This window comes from Nylanderia fulva, unplaced genomic scaffold, assembly GCF_048542155.1.
Source record: "Nylanderia fulva isolate GAGA-0341 unplaced genomic scaffold, ASM4854215v1 Scaffold33, whole genome shotgun sequence".
In the NCBI taxonomy this organism is placed as follows: domain Eukaryota; kingdom Metazoa; phylum Arthropoda; class Insecta; order Hymenoptera; family Formicidae; genus Nylanderia; species Nylanderia fulva.
In genome coordinates, this window is record NW_028190400.1 from 1358979 (window position 1) to 1381233 (window position 22255).

General features: G+C 26.6%; 3 protein-coding genes across 3 annotated transcripts; all 3 read left to right on the plus strand.

Annotated features, from left to right (window-relative positions):
• The first annotated feature begins 3986 nt into the window (after window positions 1-3986).
• On the plus strand, window positions 3987-8458 carry LOC114943097 (glutamate receptor ionotropic, kainate 4-like). The gene is made up of 7 exons (XM_029318678.2): window positions 3987-4291; window positions 5830-5924; window positions 6426-6602; window positions 6812-7029; window positions 7433-7650; window positions 7859-8109; window positions 8195-8458. The coding sequence occupies exons 1-7, from the start codon at window positions 4136-4138 to the stop codon at window positions 8406-8408; spliced, it is 1329 nt and encodes a 442-aa protein (XP_029174511.2). The 5' UTR covers window positions 3987-4135; the 3' UTR covers window positions 8409-8458.
• Window positions 8459-15502: 7044 nt separating this feature from the next.
• On the plus strand, window positions 15503-18657 carry LOC114946003 (glutamate receptor ionotropic, kainate 5-like). The gene is made up of 7 exons (XM_029322386.2): window positions 15503-15726; window positions 16385-16479; window positions 16669-16845; window positions 17055-17272; window positions 17634-17851; window positions 18060-18310; window positions 18398-18657. The coding sequence occupies exons 1-7, from the start codon at window positions 15571-15573 to the stop codon at window positions 18609-18611; spliced, it is 1329 nt and encodes a 442-aa protein (XP_029178219.2). The 5' UTR covers window positions 15503-15570; the 3' UTR covers window positions 18612-18657.
• A 1317-nt stretch (window positions 18658-19974) lies between these two features.
• LOC114943096 (glutamate receptor ionotropic, kainate glr-3-like) lies at window positions 19975-21927 on the plus strand. Its single transcript, XM_029318677.2, has 5 exons — window positions 19975-20234; window positions 20389-20483; window positions 20612-20785; window positions 21374-21600; window positions 21680-21927. Exons 1-5 carry the CDS (start codon window positions 20016-20018, stop codon window positions 21925-21927), a joined length of 963 nt encoding a protein of 320 aa, XP_029174510.2. The 5' UTR covers window positions 19975-20015.
• The last annotated feature ends 328 nt before the right edge of the window (window positions 21928-22255 follow it).

The following is a 22255-nucleotide window of genomic DNA, read 5'->3' on the forward strand; positions in this document are numbered from 1 at the left end:
TGTTTAATTAACTGTTCTAACAATTTTCTATATATAATTTTATCTCTCTATTTTTATTTTACGCTAATTAGATTATCTTTCTATTTATAATATGTATCACATTGCATAATATTTAATGTGATCAATATTTAATTATTTACATGTATAACATGTGTATCTCAAGATCACTAATGTGATAATGAATCTATTTAAATTTTTTGCTCCGCGTTAAATAAATTTTACTATTTTTTCTACCGTAAATTCTTAGTTACATAAAGGATAATTTATAAGTTATGCATAAAAGATATCTCTATAATTCACATTTACGTTTTTTCATGTACGTTATGACAGGTATTTATTATCCTTTCACCTGTGCATTAGTTTCACTGTATGATAACATCGATGCGCCATCAAGGCGTCATGGAAAAAATACTAACACATTCTGTAGATTATCGTGATAGCTACTAAAATTGATTAACCACGAACAAATGATGTAAGTAAAATGTATTGTAAAATATCGTCAATTTGCGATCTACATTAAAGAAATAAGATATTTAAATGTATTGAATATTGTTACTATATATTCTACAATCTTTTAAGTCTTTAAAGTCGTTTATATTGAATATTACTACTATCCCAGCTAGCCAAGAGTGATAAAATCACGTTTCGTTAAAGCTTTTCGGCAAAGTTTGCTTTAATTTTAACAACAATTTTCTGGCAAACATTTGCCTTGCTTCGTCTTGTCTAAATATTTCGAACAAATTAACGGCAAAACTTTTCGTTATATGATGCTGCAATTAACAGAGAAAAGTTTGTTCGTAAATTTTACTTATAGAAGAGAGCAAATGATGGTATCATGGTGAAATACAAACTTTACGTCAATAATAGCAAATCTTGTGATACACGATATAAAGCAAATTTGTGACAAAAACAGAGCAAATCTTGCCATGCACGGTATAACAAACAATTTACGAAAAAAATAGAGCAAAGTTAACTCTGATACGATAAGACGCAATATTCATGCAAATAACAGAGCAAACCTTGCTGTGCATGGCGTGATAGCAAATTTGTGGCAAAAATAGAGCAAAGATTTGTTCTGGCATGATGAGACGCAAAATTTACGCAAATAACAGAGCAAACCTTGCCGTGCATGGCGTAGTCATGTGTCACATACGTTTGCGCGCTTTTAATGCGCGCTACTACGTTTGCGCGAATTTTTGTCCTGTAACCTCTCAGCACTGTTCCCGCGTTCTTCTAAATTCAACCACCGTGAGTGCTACCATACGTGCCGCAAGGTTATCACAGAGGTTATAATTCTAGAAGCTTCCCACATTTTTGAGACGAGCTTCCAAGTTCTAAGTGCCGCAAGGTATCGCAGAGGATTAGAAGATTTTTCAGGCAAGTATGAAATCAGTTAAATATTCTGTTTCGCGTAAATCTTTCCACCGGTTGTCTGCGAGACAACGAAGGCGAATTACTTTGGAAATTAAAAATACTTTACATTCAAATGTTTCACAAGATCCTGTTACGCACAAACAGTTGGATAATGCTGCTTCCTTTAACGTTGCTGATTCTTTTCGGACAGACAATAAAGTTTCTTTTACGGACAATATAGTATTAGATATATTCGTACTATTGTATATATTGTATATTTCAGGTGTTGCTGTTATTATTAGTTAAGAACTCCCAAGACGAAATTAATGGTGTTCAACTTGGCTCAGCGTCCAATAACATCGTCAAGAAATAAAAATCGTTTCCGTTATTCAATAATTAGATATATCACCGTTAAGGCCTGAAAAACTCAATCAATCAGATGTCGCAGATGAACTGACAGAACATCTTTTTTTTCGCTATTAGACAATAATGCGTTACTTCACGCGTATTTAGGCGGCGGGAAAATTGATACTATTTATTGCAGAATTATAATGGCTTTAATATAATTAACATATATAGTTAATTTAAAATCTTGATACTACAGTCATTTGTCATGTTTAAATTTTTAATCTCTTTTCAAATATAATAATTATAGACAAATATATATCTACAGACAGTATATTTATATTTATATAAATAATATATTTATATTTGTCTATAATTATTATATTTGAAAAGAGATTAAAAATCTAAACATGTTACGAATAATTCTAAGGCTCAAGATTTTAAATTAACTATGTTGATTATATTAAGGTGCGTACAGACTTGCAACAGAACATCGTAACGTAACGCCGTTGCGTGACATCGACGCAATGTATGGACAGTACCTCGCACCAAACATTTAAGCGTTACGGGGTATTGTCCATGCATTTCGTCGGTGTTACGCGACGGTTTTACGTTACGATGTTCTCTTGTAAGTCTGTACGCACCTTTAAGGTTATTATATAATTCTGCAATAGATGGTGTCAATCTTCCCGCCGTCTAAATACGCGTGAAGCAAAGCACAATTGTCTAAGGCCGATATTACATTCATACTACAAAATGATGGTGGTCGGACGTAACGATTGAATATTAGATAGAAACTTTAGAAATTCTCTATTCGTTAACCAATTGCTACGTTCGACAAACTCGTCGTACGATATATGTAATATCATTATAATAGCAAAAGAAAAGGTAGCTTCGGTCAGTTCCTTTCGTGACGCCGATTGATCGAGTTTTTCAGGATTGAGCAGTGATATATATACTAATTAAATAGCGGTCTATATATACATATAAAACGCTTATGTCTTTATATATATGATTATAAATTATAGATATCCGATTTTTAAAAATAAAAATTTGAAGATAAATATATGGAAATAAATATAAAACATTTTTGATAATAGAAACTTTAAAAAAATTGCTTAAGTATTATTCTTCTATTTAGAGAGATTAATATATAGTATTAATTAAATTTGATATAATCAAATATATAAGCAAATTTGTAGCAAGAACAGAGCAAAGGATTTAACAGTGCGGATTGTAATTAATAATAAAATAATGAGCTCATTAGAAGGACTTTAATAGCATTAATTAAATTTTATATAAATAAATAAATATAAAAATAATTAAAATTCTATATATTTTTTATTAATATTAATAATAATAATAAAATATAAAGAAAATTTAATTATTTTTATCTATTTATATAAAATTTAATATACTATTAATTAAAATCTTTTAATGAGCTCATTAATTCATTAAATTATTATATTAATTACAATCCGCACTGTTACGACAACCTTTGCTTTGTTCTTGCTATAATTTGCTATTAAAGTCATGCACAGCAAGGTTTGCTTTGTTATTTGCGTGAATTTTGCGTCTCATTGTGTCAGAGCAAACTTTGCCCTGTTTTTGCCACAAATTTGCTATCACATCGTGCACGGCAAGGTTTGCTTTGTTATTTGCGTGAATTTTGCGTCTTATAGTGCCAGATCAAACCTTGCCCTATTCTTGCCACAAATTTGCTATCATGACGCGCACGGCAAAGCTTGCTCTGTTATTTACGTGAATTTTGCGTCACGCTGTTGTGACAAACCTTGCCAGCAAAAGCTCAGCTTAATGCGGACACACCTTGTTGCAATTTTGCTACAAAGGCCTGCTCGAGTTTGCCGCAATCTTTGTGCAAAGTTTGTATCATTTTGCTAGCTGGGATAATTCTACAATTTTTGCAATAATAAAATATGCAATATTCACTTTTTCCTAATTAAATGGAAAATACTGTATCAAAGTAAGAGAATAATCGACGAAAATATATATATATATATATATGTGTGTGTGTGTGTGTGTGCGTGTGCGTGCGTGTGTGTGTGTGTGTGTGTGTGTGTGTGTGTGTGTGTGTGTGTGTGTGTGTGTGTGTATAATACATGTAATCGCACACACATTTCTCCAGTTAGAAATTAATGCTAAGAATTATTAAGTTCACTCGTGTAGAATATTTCAGAAAGAGATGTTATCTAAAGTAAGCACACATCAAACATTTTTATTCTCATTAGTCTTTTATTCTATTAACTTGAGCAAACGTGATCAGATACACGATAATAATTTCACAGTTATTGTGCAAATAACATATATATATAAGTCGTCGTCAGTATATAGTCGTTATAAGTCGTCAAAATGCACGTAAAGCATTTTTGTGAGACAACTGGTTACATCGAATAGGTTGTTGGTATTTTCTAAAATAATGAACGGCGTAATTTGGGATAAGATGCAGAAGATTTTTGTGCCAATTTCGAATGTACCAGCATATGCCATGATGCAACAAGAACGTTTCAAACAAAATCGAGCACTCGAAAATCACAATTTTCAATTGCAGAATTTGACTTTAACATCTTTCCAGGTATGTTATTTTTACTTAGATATCTAATGGTTGTCCTTAATATTTTGTGAAATCATGCGATAACTATATTTCTAAAAAATAAAAATTAACAATATTATTTAAATATTTATGTTAATTAATAATCATTCATATGCTATATAATTTACAAAACATATCACTCTAGCAAAATTTATATATATTACAAAAAGATTTGAATATTAAAGCTATTATAAGATTTAGAAAGACAGGGCCAACCATAACGAGCATATTAAATTAGTTAGAGATGTAAGGTCAACACATAATTACTTTATTTGTTAGTATATACAATGATATTAATAAAAAATAAAAAATAAACATTTCGCCTGTTACTTCAGCCTTCTTCAGTAAATATATAAAAAATAAAATTAAGAAATATTACGCATTAGAGTCTATTTTGTAATGAACCTTTGGTTTGATGAGTCATTAAATTTATATTGGGTGACGCTTATATCATTTATTAAAAATAGATATTGTTTTTGATCGGCTAACCATTTTTTAACTGAGATGGTAACTTTTTAAATATGTCAAAAAACATGCAAACGAGTTCACTGTTGTTATTAGATCAAGTTGACAGTCTATTCCACGTCATCAATCCTTTTGCACATTAGTTGAGAATATCATCAGAACTGCTTAATATGAGAATTGAAACAATTAGATGTTATCCAGCATCAAAAAGTTAGTCCCCATCATCAAGAATATTTCCGAATAGGTTCATTATTGTAGTGTATTTCACCGTGTTTGTTTAAATTGATGAGTAGTCAAGATTCCGCCAAGTCAATGTGTTCATTATCCAGTGTCACAATATGTGTTGACTTTACATCTCTAACTAATTTAATATGCTTGTTATGGTTGGACCTGTCTTTCTAAATCTTATTTTTATAATATTACACGAGCCTTGTCTTTAAATATCTAATTTTAATCTTTATTAAATTTAAAGCTATTATATTTTATATATATTATATATACATTTTTATATTTAATTTTTATATATAATTTCTATATACTTTTTTTGTTATTTCCATATACTTTTATTTCTTATGGTTTAAAAAATTTCATGTAATACATTATTAATTTGATATTTGACATTTTAAATTTTATCTTAAACTTTAATTTTAAAAAATTAGATTGTAAAAATTAATAAGGGACAGAAAAATAGATAACTAATATATATATATATATATATATAAATATATATATATATATATATATATATATATATATATATAATATTATACGTGTGAAAACTATTAATGTAAAAAATATATATATATACATATATTTAATTTTTAATGAAATTGTAGTAATTCACGAGGTAAAAAATATATCTTTCGGATTTAATTGGAAAACGAACGAATAAATTAATTATTTATTATTTTCAACATAATAATAATTACTGCAATAATTTGCTATAGATAATTATTTAATAGAAGATATAAATTAAAGAGAAAAAAAGAAACAGAATGAAAAAACACAAGAATCGAGGAATTGACTAATAATTTCCTCGATTATATGTATTTTAGGAACCAAATTTTTTTGAATTTTACGACAACGACACGAAAGTTACAGGACTTTGCGGTGATTTATGGACTCTTCTCTCCGAATCATTAAATTTTACGTAAGAAATACATATTCTATTGATTAGATCATGAAAACAGATTTTAATATGTTCTTATCCAGCAAACACCGATATATAATTGGTATATTGCTATAATAAAATGGAATATAACAGGTAATATAACGTGTACGTTACATGTAACATTCATGTTAGTTGTAATTTCCCACTCATAGATGTAACATTTTAATATAACATATATTACATTGTAGTTATATTGTAATTATATACCAAATAGCACATTGATGTATTGATAAGTCAGTGCTATCTTGGGATATAATAACAATATAACTACAATGTAATATATGTAATATTAAAAATGTTACATCTATGAGTGGGAAATTACAACTAACATATACGTTACATGTAACATGCTTAAGTATATAACATTTATATACTGTGTTTGCTGGGTAGATTTATGTGTAATATATATATACATATATATATATACACACAAAATTAAGAATAAACAGTGGTTGTAAAAGAGATATTTTGTATATTTAGATTACAACCAATAAGATCAAATGTAAACAGCGCAGGTGTGGTAGAAAAAAACCAAACTTATATAAATAAATTATTAGACATACTTTTTCGCAATGAAACTATTGCTATACCAAAAATCGAAACATACAGTTCGCTACTTACAGCTACTGATTTTACAATGCCTCTATGGATAAATAGGTACATATTTAATTTTGCTTATTATAATGAAGTTTTGTCATTCTATATTTAAAACTTAAATAGAAAAAAAAGTAATTAATTGAGTTTCTAAAGAAATATATATTTTATGTAAATAAATAAGGTGTAAATTTATCTTTAATAGTTCAGTAAAATCTTGATAAAGATCTATATCTATATAGATGTCTATAAGAATGGTAAAACAATTTTAGTTATCGAACATATATTCGTCTCGAGGAAATGCACGACATCACATGGATGGCAAAGGTGTTCTCTTGGAAAGTATGGTGCATTATACTGGTTATGCATGTAACGCTAAGCATCTGTAGTTTTTGGTCACAAATTATTCTCACACGAATCGAGAACAAATATAAAAACACAAACTTCGGCGAACATTTCTTTTATAATTTTGGAATGCTCTGCAATCAAAGTATGAAGAAGCAAGATCAAATATTTCATTTTTGCTCTTGTTTTTCAATAGTTATATATGTATATACATATACTGCAATAAAATTAAATAGCAATGCAAATATTATATAATTTATCAAAATTTTAAAATATCTTTATATATTTTTTATGAAGAAAAAAAGAGAGAAATTCTAAAAGTATGATTTAGAAATTGTGTGATTCAGAAATCAGATTCTAAATTTTATCAATGCATAATATATTATTTTAAAATTATATAATTGTATATATATACATATATATATATATATATATATATATATATATATATATATATATATACACATATATGTATATATATCTGTTATTATCGAAAAATTTTATCGAAGTGACATAAAACGTAATTAATTATGTAATAATTGTAATAGGCTACGTTCCTGAGATTCTATATGGAAGATCAAAGATATTAGAAATATCACTAGGTCTTTTTTGTTCTATATTATATATGGCATTTGGTGCTGTATTATTTATTTATATGACAAAAAATATTATTATACCGCCATTTGATAATCTTCAATCTTTGGTAACTCATACTAGATATAAAGTTATTACTCTGAAAGGTTCTGTTGCAGATATTGCATTTAAGGTATTAATAAATAAATAAATATATACATATATAAAGTATTAATATATCTCTAATACTAATTATACATGTAATAAACTAATAAACATAATTTATTAAATTTTAAATTTTATTTTTTGCATTAAATAAATTCATATGATTTAAAGAATTAAAAAAAATGCTTGTACATTTGTATATATATATTCTTAAATTCAGTTTTTAAAATATTTAGATAAGCCCTAACAGAGCTTTTGTACGAGTAAGAACGGCGAAACGCGTTGTCTTTGCATCAACAATTGAAGAAATGTTTGAAACAATATGTTCCTCAACAGAAAAAAAATATACTGTAATTCAAGGTGAAGACGCATACAAAGCAACAAACACTATATGCAAACTAACTCCAGTTGGAGAATCCTATTTGAATATGTGGATAGCTGCAGGCATCGCAAAGAATTTTAAGTACAAGAGAACCATCGATCTCGGGTAAGAGATCAGCAATTTTTTAAAATATACAATTATATAATGTTATAATATGTCTGTTTTGTAAAAAGATAACTTTTATAAATAGAATACTCAAATTAATGGAAGTTGGACTCTGGGATGTGCTAGAAGAACGTTGGATGGAAAAAAAAATTAAAGACGATTATACTAAAACGATGGAAGCAATTGGAATAGATCAAATTGCTTTACCAATTGCAGTGATGTGCTGTGGAACAGTAATAGCTTTTGTTATTCTTATAATCGAGAAAATCGTATATACTTATAAAATTAAGCAATTGTAATTATTTTTATTTATGCCGTCGCCAATATATACATTAAAAATTTATTTACGAGCAAGAATTTAACTCACATTCAGAAACTATTATATATATTGAAAATGTTCTTATTTTTGAGTTATTTAGTAACTAATGTAAGTATAATTGATGCTACAATTGAAAAATTGTAATCATTAACAATTCTATTAATAAAAAATATTTAATTAATGTGTATTATATCAAATTATTATCAATATATATTATATTAATATAATTAATTACACCAAATTATTATAAGAGAGGTAATAATCCTAATTAGCATTATTCTTATATCAGGAATATCGTAATTATATTATCGTTTTTATTAAAAACAGATTTAAAACTCTTTATTTTTTATTTAAATTGCCTTTTATTCTTTTATAAGTTAATTATATTTGCTGATATTTGCAAATAAAAAATCGTGCAACTTAATATTATAAATCATATTAATGAGAAAAAGAAGAATTATAATTTATAAATCACATAAAGATATATGGAGGAAAAAAGTATTGCCATTACCGCACACTTTTGTATTTTTTTTTATTCAAAATAATATTTTTGTTGTATGTGTCTACGTTATATATAAATCAATCATATTCTATTATTCATTATGTATATATATTTAGAAAAAATTATATATAATTATATATATTTATATTTAATTAAATATTGACTTAAATATTGATTTTTTTCTTCAGATATTATTATTAGAAAATTACTGTTTTATTAATATTACATAATTTTATTTCTTTAAAAGACTTAAAATTTGATGTAAAGTATTAATATAAGTAATAACAAACAATAAAATAAATATCTTAATGAAATAAATTTTACAAATTTTATCTTAATGAGATAAATTTTATAAATTGAAATAAATATCGTACTTGCATTTACTTACGTAAATATATATTTTGTCATGCATGTAAAGACATAATATTACATCTATAAAAATTTGTCCGCAGTTTTATAAAAAACAGACGACACTTTATATTATATTTTTGAAAAAAAAACTGAAAGAAATTGTCAAAGATTATATTAACATCAGTCATTTAAATAATATTTAAAAAAAAGTATTAAAAGGCAAATAAATAATTATATTTGATTGGCAGACAAAATAAGGTGTTTCTGGTCACGGTTTAAATACTATTAAACTAGATTATTACTGATGAATACGATAATGTCCATTAATCCAGAAAAGTGATTAATCTACGCGTTATCAATTTCCGGTGATCTCGTAATAACTGTGCATTAAAAGTGAAGGGAAGAGACATGATGGAAAATAATAATGTGTACCGTGTATATATATATTCCATTGGAAATTACAATCTAATATGTGTTCAGTTAGTTATATTCCATGTTGCACGATCGACGTAAAATTGACTAACGATACAAGTTTGCGGAAATGGCTATGCAATGCATATTAATGATTATGATTTTTCAATTCGCAATTATGGGCTGTTGCGCTATAAATGGATTAATCTGGCTGAAACAAAAGCAGAAATTTGTGCAATTGTTTAGTATTCCGCAATTTGCCACTCTTCAGAAAGAAAATTTAGCCAAACGTCAAGCACTAGAAATACGCGATATGAGAAACGAAGTAGTGAGAGCTGTGTATTATGAGGTATTAAGTGATTCTAAAAAGATTAATAAAAACATTAATTTTTGAAAGAGTTGTGTTCCAAAATTCACACATTTTTAAATTTTTCATAAGTATATGACACTGTTATAATATTAAAATACGCATGTTGCGCGTAATACTTTTGTTCTGTTGTAGGAAAAAAATATGGTGATGTTTTACGACAATGACACAAAAGTTAATGGTATTTGCGGCGATTTATGGTATCTTCTTGAGGATTATCTAAATTTCACGTACGTTACGATTTTTTATAATAAATATATCGAATAATATTGTAATTGTCTTTGATACTTTATATTATGCATTTGTTTAATCACGCAATAAAATTTGTTTATCATAAATTAAATTATTATATTTTCAGATTTATCCTGATCAAAATAAACAATCAAGATTTTGGCGAGAAGCTAGAGAACGATAGCTATACCGGCGTAGTTGGTATGTTAACACGAAATGAAGCGCAGGCAATTATGAGAACTGGATTTTTTGTAAGTCGTATGGATGCCATGGACTACACAACAGCTCTTTGGAAATTCCAGTGAGTTTTCACGTCGATATATATATATATATATATATATATATATACATATATACACAGCCATATATGTATACACAGACATATATGTATACACAAAGGATTTTCTTTTAGAATTTACCTTGAAAACCATAATTGTGGGATAATACTATATTGGAGGAATTTTATAAGAGTTTTTCTCATTAATATTTACCACAATAAAAAATATTAATATATCTAATAAGATATAAAATATATTCAATTAATTTTACTATGTAAGTATAGTCAAATTCACTATGCGTACATATTAATATATTTTATTGTGATAAATAATAATCAATGAAACTCTTATAAAATTCTTCTAATATCATATTGTTTCACGATTACCAATGATTTTCAGGGAAACTCTAAAAAAAAATTCTCTCCGTGTACGATAATATAAATTAACGTAATTGTTTATTTTTGAAAACGCGCGCACATTTCTAAATTATTAATTAAAATTCCTTTCTGTATAACCAAATGGAAGAAAAAACAGAAAGAAGAGTTACTGTTTTATCTATGTATATCTTTTTTATCTGCATATCTATACGTATGATTAATTATTAATAAACTGATTTCAGATTTCATATTTATGTTAAACCGGAATGGCTATTCGATAATACATGAATATTAACGTTATTTTCACCGAAAACATGGTATTTTATAATATTATTGCTTATTATTTTAAATTTGGTCGGTTATTTTTTGCGCAAAATACCGAGGAATTACCTGTTCGATGAATGCCACCTGAGTCAATTCTTTATGGTAAATTCACTACTGAATCAGATGTATGGAGTTTCGGAGTTGTATTTTGAGAAATATACAGCTATGGTTTACAGGTAAAATTGAAATAATTAACCATTCCCGAATATCAAAAGCAATATATTCTAGTTGCGAAAAATTTTTCTTCTAATTTATATATTTTATGTTTCTTTAGCCATATTATGGATATAACAATCAGGAAGTAATAGACATGATTCGCTCACGGCAATTATTGCCATGTCCGGAAGACTGTCTGACAATGATTTACAATTTAATGATTGAATGTTGGTATGAAGTAGCGAATCGCAGGCCACAATTCCCAGAGATTCATCACCGGCTACACAATTGGTATATAAATCAAACCTACTTGAGTGATTTTTGCAACGAATCTATTACCAGTTATTCCGGTAGTAGCCATAAAAGCACGAATAAAACCAACTCGACACAATTGTCAGCGCCCATATATAATAAAAGCGATCAGAAAACAGGCACTGAGCCAACGGTCATCTGTAATCTCAACGATCACAGCAACGCGATAAAAATGCTGCCGACAGCGAATACTGTTCCAAATTCTAACTGCGTTGAGCAGAGACCAAATTGCGGTTTCAATATGGAATATGGAACGCCGATAAAAACATCTAATAATTACCAGAATCCTACTACAAATGTCAATCTAAATGATGTCTATGACGATAAACAGTGTTGCTCACCCAAGTTGAGCGGTGCGAAGAAAGTTTTACCTGTAGTAGCACCTCAGACTAGTGTGTCCATAGCAAATGCGATGAACAACGGTTCAAGACCATTGCAAAATGGTGCGCAATTGGTCGTCAGGTTCCGGATCCCAGTAAAAGTCACAACTGAGACGAGAGTCTCGAAATAAACGACTTTGCTATGAATAGTATATGTTTTTCGTATATTTGCTGCAATAATAAATTATCAGTAATGATAAAACACTATCGGATACTTCTTTAGATAGTATCAAACGAACAAAATAAATACAAGAAGCTGCTGCAACACTAATCCCTGCCATATGTATGTATATTTATTTATTTTTACAAATATACACGTATTTTATATTGTCGCGTATTTCGGATGACGTATTGTATGTATTCTCACAACTATTGGAGACTCTTTTTGGATAATATCAAACGAAGGAAGAATATAGAAGCCAGCTACAAGACTTAATCATTGTCATACACATGCATTTATTTATTGTTACAAATATGCACGTATTTTATACTGCCGTTTATTTTAATAATATATGTCGATCATGTCTCATACATATATAAACTAGTTTAATATTTACATAGGCAGGACATAGAATCGGATATCGTGCTTTAACACGATTCCCCATTTGTGACTATAGTCGTGCAACAATAGAATAAAATTTTCAAGACTTATCTTTTTTATTTTTACGAGATAAATATTCAATGAAACATTATATTAGAGTGAGAATATATGTATAATTTATACGTTTATTCATAAGTTATAATATATAAGAAAAGCAAAGAGAGAGAAAGAGATAATTCTATTTCAAAAAAGAAATATAAATTTGCAGAATACAATATCAACAGATATTGATATCTACATTAAAACGAATGTTTAATTATGCATGCTCTGTCCAAAGAGTATAATATTGTATGGAATATTGTTATACTCTATATAAGGCATACCTTATGAATCATGTTTTCAAATAATCTTTACAGAATTGTTCAAAAAGGTGCGAGCACGCGCAATCGGATATATATTGTAATAAGCAGAAATGAAAGAGGAAGCGCGAAAGAGAAAACAAGTGTGAATGTGTGTGTTTCGTGAATGTATGGTTTGAGATGTTTTTTAAAAAGCAGTTTTTATAATTATCATATCGTATGCCAAAACTCGGATAATGAATATTGACTGTTAACAAAAAGGTATTCAATTTGTATATTTTATAATAACTGCATATGTGTATCTTTTATCTGTCTTTAGGGTCTCGCTTTTTTTATCGACAAATATTAATTATTATTTGATTATTGCAATTGTACTATATATAAATCTATTATATTGATTGGCATACTTTAGTTGTGGAGCATAGTGCTGATGAAAAACACAATCATGAATTAATTTATTGTAATATTTATAGCTTCCCTATGTCACGCACATATCGCGAGTATTCAAAAAGTTTTTAATATAAGCATATAATTTCACATCGCTAAGAGAGATAATTTTACATTGCTATGAGAAAGATAAGTTGTTACGATAAATTTTTCAGACACTTGCTATTTTTTCAGCCGTATATCCTTAGTATTTTTTGACCTCGACACAAATAACTGAGATTTAATATCAATTAACACGCAGCGACGTTAAAAAAATATCAGCGTTCATGTATAAATCATATGTTATTCGTGTATAGAACGTAGAATATACATCCTAAAAAACGCTAAATTATTGTCACTCGATTCGACACTATCTGATAATGAACTTTGTAAAATTAATGCCTATTTTAACCCTTCGAGGTATAATGAATAACGCAGAACGATTAGAGAAAACACAGAATTAAAGCATCCGAAAGAAGACTGTATTATAACTTTTTATAATTTTGTATTAATGTGAAAAAAAAAAACATAAAAAGCGAATTCCGTTTGCTGGAGAAAAAATAAAGAAGACTGGACTTAATCGTTCGGTTCGGCAATTTTTACCTCCAATGTTCGTTAACTGGACGGACAATGATCGGAGAGAGAGTGCGCGAAAGTTATTTAATTAAAGTTAAATAAGACTTCTCTAGAACTGACGAACCTCCGAATCGAGAAATTTGTATCGATTGTACTCCTAACCGCCTCGAAGGTTTGTCACAGAAACGTAGATCTAAGTTAATTTATGTCGAATAAAAATTTCAGCGAAAGATTATACATTAAGGCCTTTATATATCCAGTCAAATATAATATACAATTCATGTTTTTCGTATGTTGCGATTGATTATTCCCTTCCTTCTATAATAAGGAAATATTGATATATCGAACAATTATGGTAAATAATTAAGGAACTATTAATTAAGAAATTTGAATAATAAATTTTTTTAGACTACGGAGAAATAAATTTGTTTAATTAACTGTTCTAACAATTTTCTATATATAATTTTATCTCTCTATTTTTATTTTACGCTAATTAGATTATCTTTCTATTTATAATATGTATCACATTGCATAATATTTAATGTGATCAATATTTAATTATTTACATGTATAACATGTGTATCTCAAGATCACTAATGTGATAATGAATCCATTTAAATTTTTTGCTCCGCGTTAAATAAATTTTACTATTTTTTCTACCGTAAATTCTTAGTTACATAAAGGATAATTTATAAGTTATGCATAAAAGATATCTCTATAATTCACATTTACGTTTTTTCATGTACGTTATGACATGTATTTATTATCCTTGCTTTCACCTGTGCATTAGTTTCACTGTATGATAACATATCAATGCGCCATCAAGGCATCATGGAAAAAATACTAACACATTCTGTAGATTATCATGATTGCTACTAAAATTGATTAACCGCGAACAAATAATGTAAGTAAAATGTATTGTAAAATATCGTCAATTTGCGATCTACATTAAAGATTAAAGTTATTTAAATGTATTGAATATTATTACTATATATTCTACAATCTTTTAAGTCTTTAAAGTCGTTTAACTATATTGAATATTGCTACTCTAATTCTACAATTTTTGCAATAATAAAATATGCAATATTCACTTTTTCCTAATTAAATGGAAAATACTGTATCAAAGTAAGAGAATAATCGACGAAAATATTTATATATATATATATATATATATATATATATATATACATATATATATATATATGTGTGTGTGTGCGTGTGCGTGTGTGTATATATATATAATACATGTAATCGCACACACATTTCCCCAGTTAGAAATTAATGCTAAAAATTATTAAGTTCACACGTGTAGAATATTTCAGAAAGAGATGTTATCTAAAGTAAACACACGACAAACTATTTTATTCTCATTTGTCTTTTCTATTAACTTGAGCAAACGTGATCAGATACACGATAATAATTTCACAGTTATTGTGCAAATAACATATAAGTCGTCGTCAGTATAATCGTTATAAGTCGTCGAAATGCACATAAAGCATTTTTGTGAGACAACTGGTTACATCGAATAGGTTGTTGGTATTTTCTAAAATAATGAACGGCGTAATTTGGGATAAGATGCAGAAGATTTTTGTGCCAATTTCGAATGTACCAGCATATGCTATGATGCAACAAGAACGTTTCAAACAAAATCGAGCACTCGAAAATCACAATTTTCAATTGCAGAATTTGACTTTAACATCTTTCCAGGTATGTTATTTTTACTTAGATATCTAATGGTTGTCCTTAATATTTTGTGAAATCATGCGATAACTATATTTCTAAAAAATAAAAATTAACAATATTATTTAAATATTTCTGTTAATTAATAATAATCATTCATATGCTATATAATTTATAAAACATATCACTCTAGCAAAATTTATATATATTACAAAAAGATTTGAATATTAAAGCTATTATATTTTATTTCCTATGATTTAAAAAATTTCATGTAATACATTATTAATTTGACATTTAACATTTTAAATTTTATCTTAAATTTTAATTATAAAAAATTAGATTGTAAAAATTTATAAGAGACAGAAAAATAGCAGATAACTAATATATATATATAATATTATACGTGTGAAAACTAGTAATGAAAAAAAATATATATACATATATTTAATTTTTAATGAAAATGTAGTAATTCACGAGGTAAAAAATATATCTTTCGGATTTAATTGGAAAACGAACGATTAAATTAATTATTTATTATTTTCAACATAATAATAATTACTGCAATAATTTGCTATAGATAATTATGTAATAGAAGATATAAATTAAAGAGAAAAAAAGAAACAGAATGAAAAAACACAAGAATCGAGGAATTGACTAATAATTTCCTCGATTATATGTATTTTAGGAACCAAATTTTTTTGAATTTTACGACAACGACACGAAAGTTACAGGACTTTGCGGTGATTTATGGACTCTTCTCTCCGAATCATTAAATTTTACGTAAGAAATACATATTCTATTGATTAGATCATGAAAACAGATTTTAATATGTTCTTAGATTTATGTGTAATATATATATATATACATATAATATATATATATATATATATATACATATACATATATATATGTACACACAAAATTAAGAATAAACAGTGGTTGTAAAAGAGATATATTTTGTATATTTAGATTACAACCAATACGATCAAAAGTAAACAGCGCAGGTGTGGCAGAAAAAAACCAAACTTATTTAAATGGATTATTAGGCATACTTTTTCGTAATGAAACTATTGCTATACCAAAAATCGAAACATACAGTTCGCGACTTACAGCTACTGATTTTACAATGCCTTTATGGATAAATAGGTACATATTTAATTTTGTTTATTATAATGAAGTTTTGTCATTCTATATTTAAAACTTAAATAGAGAAAAAAATAATTAATTGAGTTTCTAAAGAAATATATATTTTATGTAAATAAATGACGTGTAAATTTATCTTTAATAGTTCAGTAAAATCTTGATAAAAATCTATATCTATATAGATGTCTATAATAATGGTAAAACGATTTTAGTTATCGAACATATATTCGTCTCGAGGAAATGCACGACATCACATGGATGGCAAAGGTGTTCTCTTGGAAAGTATGGTGCATTATACTGGTTATGCATGTAACGCTAAGCATCTGTAGTTTTTGGTCACAAATTATTCTCACACGAATCGAGAACAAATATAAAAACACAAACTTCGGCGAACATTTCTTTTATAATTTTGGAATGCTCTGCAATCAAAGTATGAAGGAGCAAGATCAAATATTACATTTTTGCTCTTGTTTTTCAATAGTTATATATGTATATACATATACTGCAATAAAATTAAATAGCAATGCAAATATTATATAATTTATAAAAATTTTAAAATATCTTTATATATCTTTTATGAAGAGAAAAAAAGAGAAATTCTAAAAGTATGATTTAGAAATTGTGTAATTCAGAAATCAGATTCTAAATTTTAACAATGCATAATATATTATTTTAAAATTATATATATATATATATATATATATATATATATTTATGTATATATCTGTTATTATCAAAAAGTTTTATCGAAGTGACATAAAACGTAATTAATTACGTAATAATTGTAATAGGCTACGTTCCTGAGATTCTATATGGAAGATCAAAGATATTAGAAATATCACTAGGTCTTTTTTGTTCTATATTATATATGGCATTTGGTGCTGTATTATTTATTTATATGACAAAAAGTATTATTATACCGCCATTTGATAATCTTCAATCTATGGTAACTCATACTAGATATAGAGTTATTACTCTGAAAGGTTCTGTTGCAGATATTGCATTTAAGGTATTAATAAATAAATAAATATATACATATATAAAGTATTAATATATCTCTAATACTAATTATACATGTAATAAACTAATAAACATAATTTATTAAATTTTTAATTTTATTTTTTACTTTAAATAAATTCATATGATTTAAAGAATTAAAACAAATGCTTATACATTTGTATATATATGACCTTAAATTCATTTTTTAAAATATTTAGATAAGCCCTAACAGAGATTTTGTACGAGTAAGAACGGCGAAACGCGTTGTCTTTGCATCAACAATTGAAGAAATGTTTGAAACAATATGTTCCTCAACAGAAAAAAAATATGCTGTATTTCAAGGTGAAGACGCATACAAAGCAACAAACACTATATGCAAACTAACTCCAGTTGGAGAATCCTATTTGAATATGTGGATAGCTGCAGGCATCGTAAAGAATTTTAAGTACAAGAGAACCATCGATCTCGGGTAAAAGAGATCAGCTATTTTTTAAAATATACAATTATATAATGTTATAATATGTCTGTTTTGTAAAAAGATAACTTTTATAAATAGAATACTCAAATTAATGGAAGTTGGACTCTGGGATGTGCTAGAAGAACGTTGGATGGAAAAAAAAATTAAAGACGATAATATTAAAACGACGGAAGCAATTGGAATAGATCAAATTGCTTTACTAATTGCAGTGATGTGCTGTGGAACAGTAATAGCTTTTGTTATTCTTATAATTGAGAAAATTGTATATACTTATAAATTTAAGCAATTGTAATTATTTTTATTTATGCCATCGCAAATATATACATAAAAAATTTATTTACGAGCAAGAATTTAACTCACATTCAGAAACTATTATATATATTTAAAATGTTCTTATTTTTAAGTTATTTAGTAATTAATGTAAGTATTGTATAATGCTATAATTGAAAAATTGTAATCATTAATAATTCTATTAATAAAAAAATATTTAATTAATGTGTATTATATCAAATTATTATCAATATATATTATATTATATAATATAATTAATCTTATACCAAATTATTGTAAGAGGGCTAATAATCCTAATTAGCATTATTCTTATATCAGGGATATTGTAAAAACAGATTTAAAACTCTTTATTTTTTATTTAAATTGCCTTTTATTCTTTTATAAGTTAATTATATTTGCTGATATTTGCGAATAAAAAATCGTGCAACTTAATATTATAAATCATATTAATGAGAAAAAGAAGAATTACAATTTATAAATCACATAAAGATATATCGAGGAAAAAAGTATTGCCATTACCGCACACTTTTGTATTTTTTTTGGTTCAAAATAATATTTTTGTTGTATGTGTCTACGTTATATATAAATCAATCATATTCTAGTATTCATTATGTATATATATTTAGAAAAAAGTATATATATAATTATATATATTTATATTTAATTAAATATTGACTTAAATATTGATTTTTTTCTTCAGATATTATTATTAGAAAATTACTGTTTTATTAATATTACATAATTTTATTTCTTTAAAAGACTTAAAATTTGACGTAAAGTATTAATATAAGTAATAACAAACAATAAAATAAATATCTTAATGAAATAAATTTTACAAATTTTATCTTAATGAGATAAATTTTATAAATTGAAATAAATATCGTACTTGCATTTACTTACGTAAATATATATTTTGTCATGCATGTGAAGACATAATATTACATCTATAAAAATTTGTCCGCAGTTTTATAAAAAACAGACGACACTTTATATTATATTTTTGAAAAAAAAAACTGAAAGAAATTGTCAAAGATTATATTAACATCAGTCATTTAAATAATATTTAAAAAAAAGTATTAAAAGGCAAATAAATAATTATATTTGATTGGCAGACAAAATAAGGTGTTTCTGGTCACGGTTTAAATACTATTAAACTAGATTATTACTGATGAATACGATAATGTCCATTAATCCAGAAAAGTGATTAATCTACGCGTTATCAATTTCCGGTGATCTCGTAATAACTGTGCATTAAAAGTGAAGGGAAGAGACATGATGGAAAATAATAATGTGTACCGTGTATATATATATTCCATTGGAAATTACAATCTAATATGTGTTCAGTTAGTTATATTCCATGTTGCACGATCGACGTAAAATTGACTAACGATACAAGTTTGCGGAAATGGCTATGCAATGCATATTAATGATTATGATTTTTCAATTCGCAATTATGGGCTGTTGCGCTATAAATGGATTAATCTGGCTGAAACAAAAGCAGAAATTTGTGCAATTGTTTAGTATTCCGCAATTTGCCACTCTTCAGAAAGAAAATTTAGCCAAACGTCAAGCACTAGAAATACGCGATATGAGAAACGAAGTAGTGAGAGCTGTGTATTATGAGGTATTAAGTGATTCTAAAAAGATTAATAAAAACATTAATTTTTGAAAGAGTTGTGTTCCAAAATTCACACATTTTTAAATTTTTCATAAGTATATGACACTGTTATAATATTAAAATACGCATGTTGCGCGTAATAATTTTGTTCTGTTTGTAGGAAAAAAATATGGTAATGTTTTACGACAATGACACAAAAGTTAATGGTATTTGCGGCGATTTATGGTATCTTCTTGAGGATTATCTAAATTTCACGTACGTTACGATTTTTTATAATAAATATATCGAATAATATTGCAATTGTCTTTGATGCTTTATATTATGCATATGTTTAATCACGCAATGAAATTTGTTAATCAAAAATTAAATTATCATATTTTCAGATTTGTCCCGATCAAAATAAACAATCAAGATTTTGGCGAGAAGCTAGAGAACGGTAGCTATACCGGCGTAGTTGGTATGCTAACACGAAATGAAGCGCAGGCAATTATGAGAACTGGATTCTTTCTAAGTCGTATGGATGCCATGGACTACACAACAGCTCTTTGGAAATGCCAGTGAGTTTTCAAGTCGATATACTCGTATATATATATATATATATATATATATATATATATACACAGACATATATGTATACACAAAGGATTTTCTTTTAGAATTTACCTTGAAAACCATAATTGTGGGATAATACTATATTGGAGAAATTTTATAAGAGTTTTTCTGATTAATATTTACCACAATAAAATATATTAATATATCTAATAAGATATAAAATATATTCAATTAATTTTACTATGTAGATATAGTCAAATTTACTATGCGTACATATTAATATTTTTTATTGTGGTAAATATTAATCAATGAAACTTTTATAAAATTCTTCCAATATCATATTGTCTTACGATTACCAATGATTTTCAGGGAAATTCTAAGAAAAAATTCTCTCCGTGTACGATAATATAAATATAAATTAACGTAATTGTTTATTTTTGAAAACGCGCGCACATTTCGAAATTATTAATTAAAATTTCTTTGTGTACAACCGAATGGAAGAAAAAAAATAGAAAGAAGAGTTACTGTTTTATCTATGTATATATTTTTTATCTGCATATCTATATGGATAATTATTAATGAACTGATTTCAGATTTCATATTTATGTTAAACCGGAATGGCTATTCGATAATACATGGATATTAACGTTATTTTCACCGAAAACATGGTATTTTATAATATTATTGCTGATTATTCTAAGTTTGGTCGGTTATTTTCTGCAGAAAATACCGAGGAATTACAAACCTGAAAAAGAAGTCTCTGAAAATTTTAGTCTAAGTGATCATTTTTTCTATTCTTATGCGATGATGTGCGGACAAGGTATAGTAATATAATTAAGAAAATTAAGCGTAAAAACGCATTTTTTCGCTGATAGAATAATTTTGTGCTTTTTTTACAGGTTATATACCTGATGCTTTTCATAATAAAAATAAAATTTTGTCATTGTCAAAGAGTTTATTCGCATGGCTGATATTATTAGCTTTTAGTTCTCATCTTATATATCGTATGACGAATAGAGACCCAAGGTTGCCATTTTATGATATAGATACTCTATTTTCTAATACAAACAAAACCCTGCTAGCATTTCGTGGCTCTATCATCTATTATTATCTTTACGTAAATATTAAAAAAAATTTGTTATCATAAATTTTTCTGTCTTAAAATATAGGAATCTTAATCAATAAATATTAAGCGGTTAAATGTACACGGAGAGAATTTTTTCTTAGAATTTACCATAAAAATCATGGTAATCTTGGACAATACGATATTGGAAGAATTTTATCCATGATTACCATGATTTTCAGGATAAATTCTAAGAGAAAATTGTCTCTGTGTACATATGTATACGTGAAACAAAATTAATATTTACACAATAATAAAAGAAATTTGCACACTAATAGTATTCGGGAGTTTGCTTGAATTCCAGTGAATGTTTTGCAAAATAAAATAATTTACGTTTACAATTTTTTATTGT

Bases quoted from the DNA above. Each gene is read 5' to 3' on its own strand.
- LOC114943097 (XM_029318678.2), top strand. From the start codon at position 4,136: ATGAACGGCGTAATTTGGGATAAGATGCAGAAGATTTTTGTGCCAATT. The intron at 6,603-6,811 runs GTACATATTTAA...AAACAATTTTAG, and splicing joins ATGCCTCTATGGATAAATAG to TTATCGAACATATATTCGTC. The intron at 8,110-8,194 runs GTAAGAGATCAG...TTTTATAAATAG, and splicing joins AAGAGAACCATCGATCTCGG to AATACTCAAATTAATGGAAG.
- LOC114946003 (XM_029322386.2), top strand. From the start codon at position 15,571: ATGAACGGCGTAATTTGGGATAAGATGCAGAAGATTTTTGTGCCAATT. The intron at 16,480-16,668 runs GTAAGAAATACA...TTGTATATTTAG, and splicing joins TCCGAATCATTAAATTTTAC to ATTACAACCAATACGATCAA. The intron at 17,273-17,633 runs GTATGAAGGAGC...TAATTGTAATAG, and splicing joins TGGAATGCTCTGCAATCAAA to GCTACGTTCCTGAGATTCTA.
- LOC114943096 (XM_029318677.2), top strand. From the start codon at position 20,016: ATGGCTATGCAATGCATATTAATGATTATGATTTTTCAATTCGCAATT. The intron at 20,484-20,611 runs GTACGTTACGAT...TCATATTTTCAG, and splicing joins GAGGATTATCTAAATTTCAC to ATTTGTCCCGATCAAAATAA. The intron at 21,601-21,679 runs GTATAGTAATAT...CTTTTTTTACAG, and splicing joins TGCGATGATGTGCGGACAAG to GTTATATACCTGATGCTTTT.